At 43.3% G+C, this 16,183-nt stretch overlaps 1 protein-coding gene across 1 annotated transcript in view; it reads right to left on the reverse strand.

Moving 5' to 3' along the window:
* Window positions 1–802: 802 nt before the first annotated feature.
* col8a2 (collagen, type VIII, alpha 2) overlaps window positions 803–16,183 on the reverse strand; it is a 94,185-nt gene continuing 78,804 nt past the window's right edge. Inside the window, exon 2 of the mRNA XM_078237945.1 lies at window positions 803–7,285. Coding sequence (XP_078094071.1) covers window positions 5,355–7,285 — 1,931 coding nt within the window. The 3' untranslated portion in view covers window positions 803–5,354. The remainder of the gene's footprint in view (window positions 7,286–16,183) is intronic.

Raw genomic sequence — 16,183 nt, forward strand, 5'->3', positions numbered from 1 at the left:
AAGCTGTTAACCAAGCTTTTGGACACCTGTCCTCATATCTACTCATGTCATTTGTTTTTTTAAGTCAGTTTGCTGTCATGTACCTTTTTCCACATTAGAGGTGCTATATAAATGCCAGTTCCCTGCACTGCATCTTCAGATCTTGGGGTTGATGACTGGGATGCCAATGTCAGAATCCCTAGGATTGGGGAGATTAAACATTGCCGTGGTTATAGTCCTGATGACTAAAACCAGTAATCCCTCAGGAAGTGTGTACTTCTTTTGGGTAAGCAAATACGCAGGAAGTATATGTGTGTGTGTGTAGATGTTGGTTGAGGTCAGACTGGATGTCTACTGGATGTGTAGTCTGGAATCCTACTATGTCCTGTATAGGGTTTAGTGAACAGTTATTTGTAAAGCATTTTCGGATTCAGGAATATAACTCTTGTAAAGAAACTGAAAATCTCTTATTGTACACACTTATGGCAGCACAATGGCAAAGTGGTTAGTACTGCTGCCTCACAGCGCCAGGCACCCGGGTTCGATTCTGGCCTTGGGTGACTGTCTGTGTGGAGTCTGCACATTCTCCCCATGACTGCGTGGATTTTGTCTGGGTGCTCCACTTTCCTCCCACAGTCTGAAAGACATGCTGGTTGGGTTCATTGGCCATGCTAAATTCTCCTCAGTGAACCCGAACAGGCGCCAGAGTGTGGCGACTGGGGGATTTTCACAGTAATCTCATTGCAATGTTAATGTAAGCCTACTTGTGACACTAATAAATAAACCTAAAGAAAATGGACTAAGAGTCAAAATTCTTACATCAGGAAATCTTTTATTGATGTTGTATCAATACAACCAAGTAGTTTATCTTTCAAAGAAGTCTGTTTTTTCCATTCAAATAAAATAAGAGTGCATTTTACCAGTTACTATTACAGTGCATATAAGTATTTACAAAAGAGAACCTACCCTTCTATATCAGACAATGATAGGTATAGAAGGTGAAATTCTTATTTTAACCAACAGGGGAGAATGTCCGTTTTTCTCCATAATTAACAACCCATTAACAATACCATGGGTTCACACGGGATCTTAAACAACAGGTCATCAAAAGTTGCATATAGTAATGAATATTGGAATGCAATTTTATCATGCTGAAATTGTTATATCGACTTTTGACTTGGCAACTGAAGAATAAAGTACAATGAATAGCTGGAATTTGTGTTGACTTTATTGTGGAAGGGTGAAGAGTGTCAGTTTGCTGTTTTCTAAACACTAAATTAATAAATGCAACAGTTAGATTAGTGTTAACAATTCCATACCTGTTCATCTTTCCAAGTCTTTGACCTGTGCCTTTGTTTTGAATGATGGATATCTCTTATATTTTCACTGGTACATTTTTGACGTTATGAAGGAGTGTGGGGATACACGTAACCATAGCAGTTTAGTTTGAGAAAAATATTCAGCTTAATTTAGATGGTGGATCTTTTGATACAAAATAAACTTTAGTATTTCCCTCTGCTTTCACTGGCAATTTAAAGCAAAAGTATTCAATCAGTTACTAAAACGATGTATGATTTTCACTGCAGTGTTTGTGATTTGTGTTCATGACTGGGTCAGCAGCATGTTCTTTTAAAATTGGATTCTGCTTTGCATTTCCAATTCAATTAGTCTCAATCTGGCTGTAAAAAGGGATGTTTCAGTTGTCTTTCTCACAAACTATAATTTGTGCAAATGTTGTTCCATAAAAACAGAGTTTTCTGTACAGAATACTTCAAATTAGGCATCACTTTCTATGAAGAGCCTAATTAATCAATGGTTTTGCATCATGTTTTGATCCCATAGAATCAGTCACCAACAGTTATAAATTTGGCTCCACAGTGCCCAGGAGTTTGGTGTTATGAATACCGTTTTGTATCTAAAATGGTCTCTACGCTGCATATATACTTCTGGTGCAGGCAATGTTGAACACCACTCTGATAAAGGTCAAACAAGAGGCATCCATTGCCCATGTCAGAAGCCATCATCAGACCATTAACATATGTTAAATGATGGGCCGAATGGCTGCTTTGGGTCCCTCTTGCAACTCTGGCATGCATATGAGGTAGCTGGCAAATTTGTCGTTTGCCCCCGGGAAGACCAAAGCTCAGCACGGAAGAAAAAGTTAGTACTCACCTTAATTACTGCCGGCCTCAGACCTGAGATTTCCAACCTCACTCCCGGCTGATTTCCATCTCCTCGTGTGCCAAAGCCCAGCCCCCACCCCAACAATCAGACTCTATGGCCCTCCAACAGTACTACAAACTGTTCTTTCCTGATCTCCTGGCCCTTTCCTTCATTTCAATGGGCAGTCCAGCCCCTCCTCCTCCATATTCCCTCAAACAAAGCCAATCCCTCATGTGAGGGGACTAAGACCTCACGCTGCATTTTTTTTTGTAAAATATAGATATCCTCATGGCTATTTCTAAAATTTTAAAAACTGGACAAAGACATTTTGAGACGGCTGAATCTATGTCTGTCTCTAAACCCTTAACAATAGGAGCTATCTGGTAGCTTCAAAGAAACTTACACCTCGTTATCTCTGAAGAGACACCAATGACACATTGTGGGCTGCACAGATCAAACTCAAAGTGAGCCCATACAAAGGCCTTCTGCACTTCATAAGCTGGATTGGCCAACTGCAGTCCATTCATCTGCTAACACAAAGGGCCCTACTACCTTCCTTTCAATTCTTAATGGCTGAGACATTTCACAATGTCAGGGACTCAGATGAGAGGTACACACACTTTGTCAAAGCCAGAATGGAGACGTGGGAATCGTGTGACATGGACCTAGCTTGTGGAACCAGCAATATTGCCTTGCTGTACTGCAAAACCTCCATTTGCCATTTTACCATCTGACTAGCAGCAACACAGCCCTATTGGTGCTCTGCCCAGATTGAATGACTGGCCCCATCTACATTGTTTCTATTGGAACATCTGTGCTATCGCCTACAATGATTAATCTCTACAGACTTATTTCATTGTGTGAAGTCAACTCCACCAGAAAAGTGAATTATAGAGCATTGGTATTCAACCCACAGACCTCTGTGAGGGAGCACCTCATTGGACTTTGATTCTGGACTCTGAACCCATGTGAAGCAATATCATTTTTCTCTGTGGTCCCTGCACTGTAAATATTTCTTTTCTCTATCCCTCTTTTACTGTATGGGTGCAAAGGGGGTTACGTGGCGACCCTCCTCCTGCATTTCAGTGTGTGCAAATAAACTAACCCTTTGCGTTCATCCTATCTGGAGTTTGCTATGGGGGTTATTGATAGAAATATCACATCAAAGACATCACCTCTTATAAAGGCCGGGGGGGGGGAAGTAAAACAAAGCACCTTTCTGTTTGCAGATGGGTGGTGAAAGGAGGAAACAGGGCAGTTGAAATTAACTCCTCCCTCCCTCGCTTGACACTTACCCACATATTAGCGTACAAACCTATCACGGTGCCATCAAAATGATAATGAGGGAAAGAGGTTCAGAACCCTGGGCTCCTCGGACCTCCCCACTTGAATGTAGGCTGTTAGCACCCTGGGGATGAGTCCACCCAGAAATGGAAGCTGCTGAATTTCTGGGTCAAAAAATAGTTTGAAGCAGTTTAAGTAGTAGGCAGTATTATTATTGCACTTCTATGGGAGAAAAGAGAAACTAGGAACTTGGTAGATTATGAGACTGTGTAACTTTTCTTTGTGTTTGTTCTTTCAACTAGTCGCATACTTGATTTTAATTTTGTTGAATAATAGTGTATAAACAATTAATGCATTAATTTGCTATTTAAATACTACTTTACTGAAAACATTCATCCCTTAAAATAAATGTTAAAGCTTTATAAAATACTGTTAAAATTTTCCTAAGAATCCTTGAAGCCTTTGTGCTTGAAGAATCCAATTTCAAGGTTTATTTGGTCAGAGGAAGATACTACATTTTTAAAATACAAAAGAAAGGCACAGGTAAGGCGTCAGAAAACTAACCAATGCAAGTAATTCAGTTGTGATCATTTTTAACGAGCTAAGATTCAATTGTAGAGATTTACCACAATTTCTCAGCGTTTTGAATGGCATATACTATTCGGCTATTAAACGTCTAAAAATATTTGACATTAAAAAGTCTCTTTAAAACATTTGTAACAATCAGGAGAAACACTGACTGAAAAATGACTGCTACTGCATTCATGCCTCCCTGTGAAAAACAGTCTCAACCGTTGCAAAGATGTCAAAGAAGCTGCACTAATCCAATCCACCATGAGCACAGTTCCCACAAGAAACACTACCGTTCACCTCCTGGACCCTTTGAATCAGGCAAGATATATCCCCTTTTTAGGATCCATTACCAGATTTTACAATTGCCGCCTATTATTTTGGTGCCATCGGAACACAATTTTCTTGTCTTAATGTTGGAGTTCATAATCAACAAGGTTTTTGAGTTGAGCTCGAGAAAGACAAAACATTTCACAGTCTTTGATCACAGAAATATAGTGGCATCTGTAAGTGTCAGTCCTCCCGCAAACTGAATTAAATTAGTAAGTAACTGAGCTATACATGCTCAAGCGATTGTGTTGATTCAGATTCAGTATAGTTCAATGTTTCTTACCTTTTAATTTGAACAGGGTTGAAGCTCAGTAACAATGCAGGTCACTAAGATAATACAAAATACAGATAATCTAGACAGTACAAAAAAAAACATTTATTTTGCACCACGTTGCCTAACCTCAGACCTCCCTCTAGTCATCACTACATGTGAATTTGAAATTTAAAATTCAAGCAAGTTGCAGTAGTGATTATAGCAATCTTCAATGTTTTAATTCTCGCTCAGTATACAGTGTATACAGTTGTCTGAATTCACAATGGAACACCACTTACCATGTATTGCACTTCAAAAGGTATGATTACAATAACTAGAATACGACTGCGTAATATGGTAGTTTTTTTTCTGTCAATGGTATAAATGTGTAGAAACAAGAAATGCTGCCTTAGGTAGAACATTGCTCAAAAGTAGGCACAGGGAGTACAAGTATCACATACTCCATATCGACTTGCATTGCAAAAGAAATTAAGTTTTGCCTCTAACCGCTCATATAAAAGCAACAGTTCCACGTTAAATCCATTGCAATATAAGCTGGAGACTTGTGCAGTCATTAGGGGAAATGTCTGATGTGTGGTTGTTTATACTATGCTGGTTATCACCCAGAGGCTTTTAAGGCTTTTTAAAAAAAAATACACTGGAAAACTGTGGCATCAGGATAACACGTGTGCTTTTTCCAGTGAAACGCTGTTCGTCTTGATACAGTTTATTACTACACAATATATATATATCCGCTAATTCAAGTTGATCAATGTTATGTTGGGCAGAGTAGGAATCCTGAGAAAGAGGAATGGATGTATTCAGTGGAATATAACCCATTGGCTTGGTCTGAAGGCATCTGGACCCACACTTGGTCATGCTCCTTTAGTTCCAGTACAGCACTTCCTGATGCTTGATCAAGGTATCCTTTCTTGTATTCGTCATATGTGTATGTGGCAGGCACATTATTCTTGTACAGTGCCACCCAGATGTTGGTTCCTTTGATATGCACGTGATAAGCAAAGTAATAGACACCTGGTATTTGACACGTGAATAGTCCAGTTGCTGGATTGTAACCATTTTGTCCATTATACAAAATCCTATCAAACTTAATGGGTGCCCCTGATGGTGGAAATGGTTTGGTGAGAATTGCAGTGAAAGCAGGGGCCACCCTGGCAGAAATGTCTCCTCTCCCATACTGTGGTTTTCCAGGTTTCCCTTCCCCTGGTATTTTTGCACCATCTACAGCTCCATCTACATGAAGGCTAGCCACACCCGTTAATTCCCCATTAATGATGATCCCCGGAGCGCCTGGCAGCCCAGGTGGCCCAGGCGGACCTTGGTTTCCCAGCATGCCTGGTATGCCAGGAGTTCCAGGTGGACCTGTTGGTCCTGTAATTCCTGGTTCACCTATTTTGCCATTTCCTGGAAAACCTGGTGGCCCTGGTTCTCCTTTGGGACCTGGTAAACCCATTGGCCCTATGGGCCCCGATGGCCCCTGAAGACCAGGTATTCCTGAAGAACCTCTAGGTCCTGGTTGTCCTGCTTGGCCTGGCTCTCCTTTGGGTCCAACATGACCAACTAATCCTGGTGCTCCATGGACCCCCGCATGTCCACCCTCTCCTTTTTGACCAATTGGACCTGGCGCTCCTGGAAGCCCACGTAAACCTGCCTCTCCTGGCACACCTGGTTTCCCAGGTAGTCCATTCTGTCCATGGTCACCTTGCATTCCTTTCAGACCTGGCGGCCCAACAATCCCAATTTCACCTTTGGTACCTGGTGCACCTGGTTTTCCCATTAACCCCTTAGGACCCATAAGCCCTGGAAGCCCTGGATTGCCCTTAGCTCCAGGTTCACCATGAAAGCCATTTATTCCTGATTCACCGTTGATTCCTGATGCGCCTGGGTTCCCAGGAGGTCCTCGCTCACCTTTCGCTCCACTTATTCCATTCTTTGCATATCCTGGAGCTCCAGGCAGACCACGAGCACCGGGAGGGCCAGGTTCACCTTTATGACCTTTAGATCCAGGAATGCCTGACAACCCATCATGGCCTGGTTTTCCTATCCCATTCAATCCTGGCTTTCCTGGTGGCCCCTGAGGACCAGGAAGCCCTGATAACCCAGGTTCACCTTGGTGCCCTCCTTCACCTTTCTCACCGTGACCTCCAGGTAAACCATTCATTCCTGGTTTTCCTCTCCCAGGTGGACCCTGTAATCCAGGTTTACCTGGTGCCCCTTCCTTACCTCTTAGACCCGGAGACCCCGGTTTACCATATCCATTCTCACCTTTGGGACCACGTTCACCTGGGGGCCCTCGTTCTCCCTTTAGACCAGGCTCTGCTCTAAGCCCCGGGGAACCAGCAGCTCCTGGGGCTCCTGGTTTCCCAATGACAGAGAACCCCGACGGCCCAGGTAATCCTGGAGGCCCAGGAAGGCCTCTGGGTCCTATATCCCCTCTGGGTCCTATATCACCCTTTGGTCCTGGAATTCCTCTGATGCCTGGTTTCCCAGCTTGTCCTGGCATTCCGGGCTTTCCAAAGCTTGCAAGTCCTGGTGCCCCAGGTGGGCCAGTCCGTCCTTGAAGGCCCGGTTTTCCATTTCCTGGTTTCCCTGGTATTCCCGGTATCCCGGGAGGTCCTCTCGGCCCAGGCTTTCCTGGAGCACCCTTTTCACCTTTGAGATCGGAAGGTAGAATCACTGGAATTTCTGTGAAAAACAAAATACAAAAAGACGCGTCAACTACCAAAAGTTAAATGAAGAATGAAATATTATTTTATGGCTTTTGATTAAACATATTATAAAATAAACCTATTTATTAATTTAAATTTAATAAGAGTATTTTTGAAATATTTATTTCTTATTTATTTTAATACAATTTCAAAATGAACAACATGTAGTTTAACTGTTCGTGACCAGACATTTTAAGCTTCCATTTTGAAGAGTTATGCGGTTGACAACAGGGTCATTATAAAAGTAAAATATTGGGGTTGCTGGATATCCGAGAGAAAAACAGAAAATGCTGGAATTACTCAGCAAGTCAGACAGCAGCTGCGGAGAGAAAAACAAAGTTAATGGGCTGAATTTTAGAAGTCAGCGGTGGGCAGGAAAGCTGGTGGGTGGATCGTGAAATAGGGCACCGTGTCATCGGCGGTGTGCCCACTGCTGGCCCACCCACCCTACCACAATCCTATGAGGAGCAGGAGGTGTGGGTGGGCTACTCACCCGTGGCCCACTTCAGCTCCATAAGTGAGCAATTAGTACTGACTTAAGGGCCTCATCCCACTACTGCTCAGATTTAACGGACGCCTGGGAGAAGCCTGTGCTCAATGTGCAGCCTGACAGGTTTGACCCTGCTGGCTGCTGGCCTGTGAAAGGTGGGGAATGCCTACTTTCTGGGTTCCCGGTGCCGATCAGAAGCACCGCCCTCCCTGCCCACCCCTTCCCCTGCGCAGTCTTCCCTCCCTGTGTCTACCCTGTCCTCTTGCCCTGTCCAACATGTCTGCCCCTCTCAATGAGGCCTTCCAGCCCAAGATACCAGGCTGTCGGCTCCATTCGTTCATTTAAATAGACGAGGGGACAGCACTGATACGAGTTTTTAAATGGTTTTCTTTTATTGAACAGAGCTTAAAAGCAAAAAGAAAAAACAAACTTGGAGACTGGCTTTCTACTGCCAGCCCCTGTACTGAGCTTGAATGCATTGATCTGGATCTTGAAACAACCGAACACACACATTCTGAAACAAAAGCATATTTCAACCATTATCTTGTTATTGGAAATGTTTTCCACACGCTGTCTCCATCTTAGAAAAATAATCCTTGCAGCTGCAGTTATGCTGCTGTTTGCCTGCATTGTGTACCCTTCAGGAATGCAGTCAATTGCTAGCTAACCCACCATGTCTTCTGATTCTACATGTAGCCAATTTTTTAAACTTAGCTGAGTTTTTGCACAGGCAGAAATATCTTAAAATGAAGTCTTTGCATGGACTGAAGCAAACAGGACTAAGCATACATAGGATCTCTCACAGACTTACCTGGAGGTCTGGTCCACTGTGGCATAATTATCTCGCCTCTTAATAATTATCGGCCATTGGCTGAAACACTAATGTGCGGTGAGCTGGCTGAGCAGAGGCAGGCTCATCCCAACATTTATGCAGGGGTGTGGGGATCCCACCCTCAGCGTATAATCCCGCTTGATATTGCAGATCGATGACCTTGCATCAGAACTCACAGGGTCAGGTTGATTGGCCATTCTAAATTGACCCTAGTGTCAGGGGGATTATCAGGGTAAATATGTGGGGTTACGGGAATAGCGCCTGGGTGGGATTATGTTTGGTGCAGACTCGATGGGCTGAATGGCCTCCTTCTGCACTGTAGGGATTCTATAACGAAAGGTCACTGACCTGAATGCTCAACTTTCTTTCTCTCTCCACAGACGCTGCCAGACCAGCTGAGTATTTACAGCATTTTCTGTTCTTATTATGGGTCATTATAGACATCTGGAACAAATTAAAGTGTAATTTGGGAGTTGCGCTAATCCCCCCGATGCACAAACTCCAGACTCCAAAAGTTTTCATTAACTTTCCAATTGAACAGTACAGATATCACTGTGACCATGAGTGAACCCAAAGAACTGGTCTGTGATCCGTAATGAGATTTTAAAACAAAGGATACAAAAAAAAATTACTAATTGAACTGACTAAATCTAATCTGTGGCTAGAAATTCTTCAATGTGCCAAACTTACCCCACAGAAAATGTCATGATGGATTCTCTACCCATGGGATAAATATATTGCATTGAAGAATTTCTAGCTACTGGTCTGCAATCTAAATCATCATCTGCTATTGTCTTTGTGAATAAAGATAACTGTGGTGAGATGAGCTTCAAACCCCTTTCATATTTGTTGTCAGAATATGACACATATTAGCTAGGGCATGTGAGTTGGCCATACCTGGTTGGCCTAATAGGTTTGTGGTGGCCCTTCTCATACAGTCCTTGTGGTGACAATGCTCCCTTGATGTGCCGGGTGGGGAATTCCAGGACATTGACCCAGCGATGATGACAGAGTTAAATGCCATAAAAGTAAGCTCGGCACCTCATTGCAATGTGTCCTGGAGATACTGCATAGTGTCAACACAGCTCTCCGGGAGCGAAAGAGTTAGGATAATGAATCCAGTGTAGCTGGGCTTTTTCTTGGTAGAAATAGTCATAGCCAGGTGGTTATGTAGCATGATGTTACCTGCCACATCAATATAAGGCTGTGTAGATTCTGCTCTAAATTGGCAAGGACTGCCAATGATTAATATGATAAGCTGTTCATGAATATCCTTATTCAGATTCTTAGATTGAGGAAGGCTGTGAACATGGTTGAACTGAGGAACTCTGCTAGACCCAAAATTGAGTATTGAGCAACTATTGGTGAGTAGATATTGTTTAATGGCATTATGGATGATTCCTTCCATCTGAGAGGAGACTTATAGAACAAGAACAAAGAAAATTACAGCACAGGAACAGATCCTTCGGCCCTCCAAGTCTGCACCGACCATGCTGCCCGACTTAACTAAAACCCCCTACCCTTCCGGGGACCATATCCCTCTATTCCCATCCTATTCATGTACTTGTCAAGACGCCCCTTAAAGTCACTACCGCATCCGCTTCCACTACCTCCCCCGGCAACGAGTTCCAGGCACCCACTACTCTGTGTAAAAAATCTGCCTCGTACATCTCCTTTAAACCTTGCCCCTCACACCTTCAACCTATGCCCCCTAGTAATTGACTCTTCGACCCTGGGAAAAAGCTTCTGACTATCCACTCTGTCCATGCCTCTCATAATCTTGTAGACTTCTATTAGGTCTTAAATGTAGACTTAAATGTAGGGGGCATGATTAAATAAGAGTTTTGCAGATGGTACAGAAATTGGTCATTTAATTGATGGTGAAATGGAAAGCAAAAAATATATCAGTGGACTGGTCAGGTGTGTAGAAAAGTGGTAAATGGAATTCAATCCCAAAAAATTTGAAGTAACAGGGGCTAACAAGCATCAGAATATACAATTAATAGAGGATACTTAGAAGTGTAAAGGAATTGGTTCTTTCCGGAAGTTTAGTGGGTTTTAGTTAAGTCGGGCAGCATGGTCGGTGCAAGCTTGGAGGGCCGAAGGGCCTGTTCCTGTGCTGTAATTTTCTTTGTTCTTTGTTCTCTTTGTTCTTTGTCTCCCCTCAACCTCCATCGCTCCAGTGAGAACAAACCAAGTTTCTCCAACCTCTCCTCATAGCTAATGCCCTCCATATTAGTCAACGTCCTGGTAAATCTTTTCTGTACCCTCTCCAAAGCTTCCACATCCTTCTGGTAGCGTGGTGACCAGAATTGGACACTATATTCCAACTAACTAAGGTTCTATAAAGCTGCAACATGACTTGCCAATTTTTAAACTCAATACCCCGGCCGATGAAGGCAAGCATGCCATATGCCTTCTTGACTACCTTCTCCTGCATTGCCACTTTCAGTGACCTGTGTACCTGTACACCCAGATCCCTTTGCCTATCAATACTCTTAAAGGTTCTGCCATTTACTGTATATTTCCTATCTGTATTAGACATTCCAAAATGCATTACCTCACATTTGTCCAGATTAAACTCCATCTGCCGTCTCTCCGCCCAAGTCTCTAACTGATCTATACCCTGCTGTATCCTCTGATGGTCCTCATCGCTATCCACAAATCCACCAACCTTTGTGTCATCCGCAAACTTACTAATCAATCCAGTTACATTTTCCTCCAACTCATTTATATATATTACAAACAGCAAAGGTCCCAGCACTGATCCCTGAGGAACACCACTTGTCACAGCCCTCCATTCAGAAACGCACCCTTCCACTGCTACCCTCTGTCTTCTTTGACCGAGCCAGTTTTGTATCCATCTTGCCAGCTCACCTCTGATCCCAAGCGGCTTCACCTTCTGCACCTGTCTTCCATGAGGGACCTTGTCAAAGGCCTTACTGAAGTCCATGTAGACAACATCCACTGCCCTACCCTCATCAATCATCTTCGTCACTTCCTCGAAAAACTCGATCAAGTTCGTGAGACACGACCTCCCCTTCACAAAACCATGTTGCCTCTCACTAATACTTATTTCCAAGTGGGAATAAATCCTGTCTCGAAGAAACCTCTCCAATAATTTCCCTACCTCTGATGTAAGGCTCACTGGCCTGTAATTACCTGGATTATTCTTGCTACCCTTCTTAAACAAAGGAACAATATTGGCTATTCTCCAATACTCTGGGACCTCCCCTGTAGCCAGTGAGGATACAAAGATTTCTCTCAAGGCCCCAGCAATTTCCTCCCTTGCCTCTCTCAGTATTCTGGGGTATATCCCATCAGGCTCTGGGGACTTGTCTACCTTAATGTTTCTCAAGAACCCCAATACCTCCTCCTTTTTGATCTCAACATGACTCAAACTATCTACACATCGTTTCCCAGACTCATCATCCACCAAGTCCTTCTCTTTGGTGAATACTGACACAAAGTACTCATTTAAGTACACAAGTACACACACTTATAGGACAGTAATTGGCTGGCGATATTTGTTCTGCTTTTTGTGGCTCTCTGACATTTGGTCAATTTTCCACTTTACCGGGGAGATGCTAGTATCCTGCATATAAATCTGGCACTCTCTTCCCCAAGAGGCCCTGGATGGAGGATCAAAAGAAACTTTCGAAATGGAGATCAGTAGATTTTTGTTAGGTAGCATCATCGGGCAGCACGGTGGTACAGTGGTCAGTACTGCTGCCTCATGGCGCCGGAATCCGGATTCAATTCCCAGTTTGGGTCACTGTCTGTGCAGAGTCTGCACGTTCTCCCCGTGTCTGCGTGGGTTTCCTCCGGTGCTCCAGTTTCCTCTCACAGTCCGAAAGACATGCTGGTTAGGTGCATTGGCCATGCTAAATTCTCCCTCAGTGTACCCGAACAGGAGCCGGAGTGTGGCGACTGGGGGATTTTCACAGTAACTTCATTGCAGTGTTAATGTAAGCCTACTTGTGACACTAATAAAATAAACTTTTAAAAAAAACTTCAAGTGATATGGAGTTCAGGTGGACAGATGGAGTTGAGGCACTGATCAGCCATGACTTATTTGAATGGTGGAATGGGTTCAAGGGTCTGAATGACCGCCTCTTGCTCCTATGTTCCTTTCTATTTGAATAGCTGGGGTCGTGGCTGTTTAAGGTATGTTGCATTAAAACTTAGGATTCTGTCAGGATCAATCGACTTCACTGTATCCAACGTACTCAGCTGCATCTTAATGGAACATATGGTGACTTAGATTGCATGGGTATTGGCACCAATGGCAACAAAGATCTCAGGAGGTCCTGTTGTTGGTCTTAGATGACTTATCAAAGCAAGCTTGGCACCTCACTACAATGTGTCTGTAGATGGTGCATTTTGCCAACATAGTTTTCCGGGATTGAAAAAGTTAGGATAATGAATAGAGTGCAGCTGAGCCTTTTCTTGATCGCAGAAGTCAAATTCAGGTGGTTATGTGACATGTTGTTACCTGGGCCTGGACTACATGCCAGGCTGTTGGTAAACTTTACCTTTGTGGACACAAAATTAGCCGAATAATAGGAAGCAGAGAGTAAAAGGCCAATTGATATTTTTCGGGCTGGAAGAAGATTTGTCGTGGTGTTCCCCAGGGATCAATATTGGGATCCTTGCTTTTCCTGAAATATATTAATGATCTAGATCTTGGTGTGCAGGGGACAATATCAAAGTTTGCAGATACAAAACTTGAAAGTACTGTAGACTGAAAAAAAGTTCAGTCACTCACAATGTTCACTAACATCTGGGTGGGTTGCGAAGAAGCTCACGGAATCTGTCTTGGTTGCACTTGGTATTTAGTATGCAGTGTAGTTTATTCAATCACAGTTTGCCTGTTAGTTCACATGTACCATATATTAACCCTGAATGTTAGATTTTAAAATAGATATTTTAAATTGTTTTACATCTTTCTGACCTTGCAAAATAACATTTATTTTTGTTTGTACAAATCCCGAGGAATCTCGGTAGCTTCTATTAGCAACTGTCTTGAATCTCAAACTTTGTCCACATTAAACAAAGAATTATTGGTCCCTAACCAGATTGTACCAAAAACTTGGGGGGACTGGTCCAGCAGAATAACAGAGGTAGTTGAGTAGGGCTAATTGTTACAGTGGTTAGCACTGCTGCCTCACAGTGGGTTTAATTCATGCCTTGGGTGACTGTCTATGTAGAGTTTGCACGTTCTCCCCGTGTCTGCGTGGATTTCCTCTGGGTGCTCCAGTTTCCTTCCACACTATAAAGATGTGCGGGTTAGGTTGATTGGCCTCGCTAAATTAGCCCTTAGTGTCAGGGGCTAAATACCTGGGTTTACGGGGATAGGGTGGGATTGTTGTCGGTGCCGGTGCGATGGGCTGAATGGCCTCCTTCTGCACTGTCGGGATTCTATGATTCTATGATTCTTCTATGATTCCAATTAAATTCACGGACAGAGACTGCCGCATTTTCTGCTCTGCTCATTTTCTAGCCTCCCCTATTGTTCACGAAAAGGGATATTTGCTGATAGTTCTCCCCTTATTAGTTGCCTTATGTTTCAGCACGATTTTGAACTGGTTGTGATGGGACTTTAGAGCTTTATTGTAATGGACTGCATTGATGTTTAAAGGATATCTCCTTTCAGAACAAAAGACCAGAGGAACGTTCCCTAGTGTGTAGTGCAAAAGCAGTCTAGACAGAAACAAATAAAATAAAACTGGATGGTAGGAATAAGTGGGAAGAAATTTCCTCATTTCTGAAAGGACGCCAAGATAATTGGGCTCAGATTTGATTTAATTTTACAAGGTTACCCTACAATGCATCTTAACAGCACTCTGTAGTATGGTTGGTGGAACATCATGGAGAATGTGTAAAACACAACTGTTGAGCGAAATATAACTTTTTTTTTAGTACAACACTCTATCAAATATGTCTGCTCTTTGGCTGATGGACTGAGATGAAAACCATGCTTGCAGTCAATAGAAGGTAGTTGAACACTGAATTTTAAAACTCATAAAACCAATAATTTCTGCAACTGGTTGAGACAGGTTTTGTTTTTCTCCCCTTGTTTCTTCGCCAGTCATGTTTGTGTTAAACTCTAATTACAGGTTAGCCTGTACTGCATGTCTGCTCTGATCCAACGTTACTTCCTCCAAATCTATCATAAAACCATAAGACGTAGGAGCAGAATTAGGCCATTCAGCCTGTGGAGTCTGCTCCGCCATTCAATCATGGCTGATAAGTTTCTCAACCCCATTCTCCCACCTTTTGCCCATAACCTTTGATTACCTTTCCAGTCAAGAACCTATCTATCTCTGTCTCAAATACACTTAATGACTTGGCCTCCACTGCCTTCCGTGGCAATGAATCCCATAGATTCACCACCTGCTAGCTGAAGAAATTCCTCTGCATCTTGGTTCTAAAGGGTCCTTGGATTCTGTCTCTCCTACTAATGGAAACATCTTCTCCTCGTCCACTTTATCCAGACCTTTCAATATCCTGTAAGCTTCATGAGATTCCCCCTCATCTTTCTAAACGCCATTAAGTACAGACCCAGAGTCCTCAGATGTTCCTCATACGCCAAGCTTTGCATTCCCATTCCATCGGGGAAGTGTGGCTAAAATTTAAGTCTTATCAGATGCCAACAGAACGCAATTATAAGGAGGTATGAAAACCAAAAGTATCGAAATCTAAACCTCAAGGACATAAAATGAAACCACTGAGTCAACACACAATCTATTTAGCAAGGAACACTCTTGCTGTGGTAGATCAAAGCCTGCCAGCTGACAGATGGGGCTTGCCACAAGTGACTTCCTGTGTTTCCCATTCTTTGGTCCAAAGGCTGTCTGCTGGAAGACCTTGCTCAAGAAGATTACTTCAAAAGGGGTGTCATATTCAGGAGAAATCAGAGCCCCTGTGGAGTCAACCTCCACTGCTGGGGCCTCAGTACAAATGTACTTGTGGAGAGGCACAAACAACACTGCCACATACTGAGAAGTGCCCCCTCTACAGGCTAAGTGGCGGGCTAAATTCAATTAATGAGGAGATGATCGCTTGGCTCCAGGGATTTGTATTCACTAAGTAAATTTTTTTAAAACAAGGTAGCACGGTGGTTAGCACTGCTGCTTCACAGCTCCAGGGACCTGGGTTCGATTCCCGGCTTGGGTCACTGTCTGTGTGGAGTTTGCACATTCTCCTCGTGTCTGCGTGGGGTTTCCTCCGGCTGCTCCGGTTTCCTCCCACAGTCCAAAGATGTGCGGGTTAGGTTGATTGGCCATGCTAAAAATTGCCCCTTGGAATCCTGAGATAGAAACCCTACAGTACAGTACAGATGCATAAGTTAGAGGGATTAGTTGGTAAATATGTAGGGATATGGGGGAAGGGCCTGGGTGGGATTGTGGTCGATGCAGACTCGATGGGCCGAATGGCCTCTTTCTGCACTGTAGGGTTTCTATGATTCTATGATTACACAACCACTCCATGCTATTGTCAAGTATTCTCTAGGGAGCAGAAACCACGGGCAGAGTTTTCCCTGGGTGGTG

The sequence above is a fragment of the Mustelus asterias genome, chromosome 21, assembly GCF_964213995.1.
Source record: "Mustelus asterias chromosome 21, sMusAst1.hap1.1, whole genome shotgun sequence".
NCBI classification, from domain to species: Eukaryota; Metazoa; Chordata; class Chondrichthyes; order Carcharhiniformes; family Triakidae; genus Mustelus; species Mustelus asterias.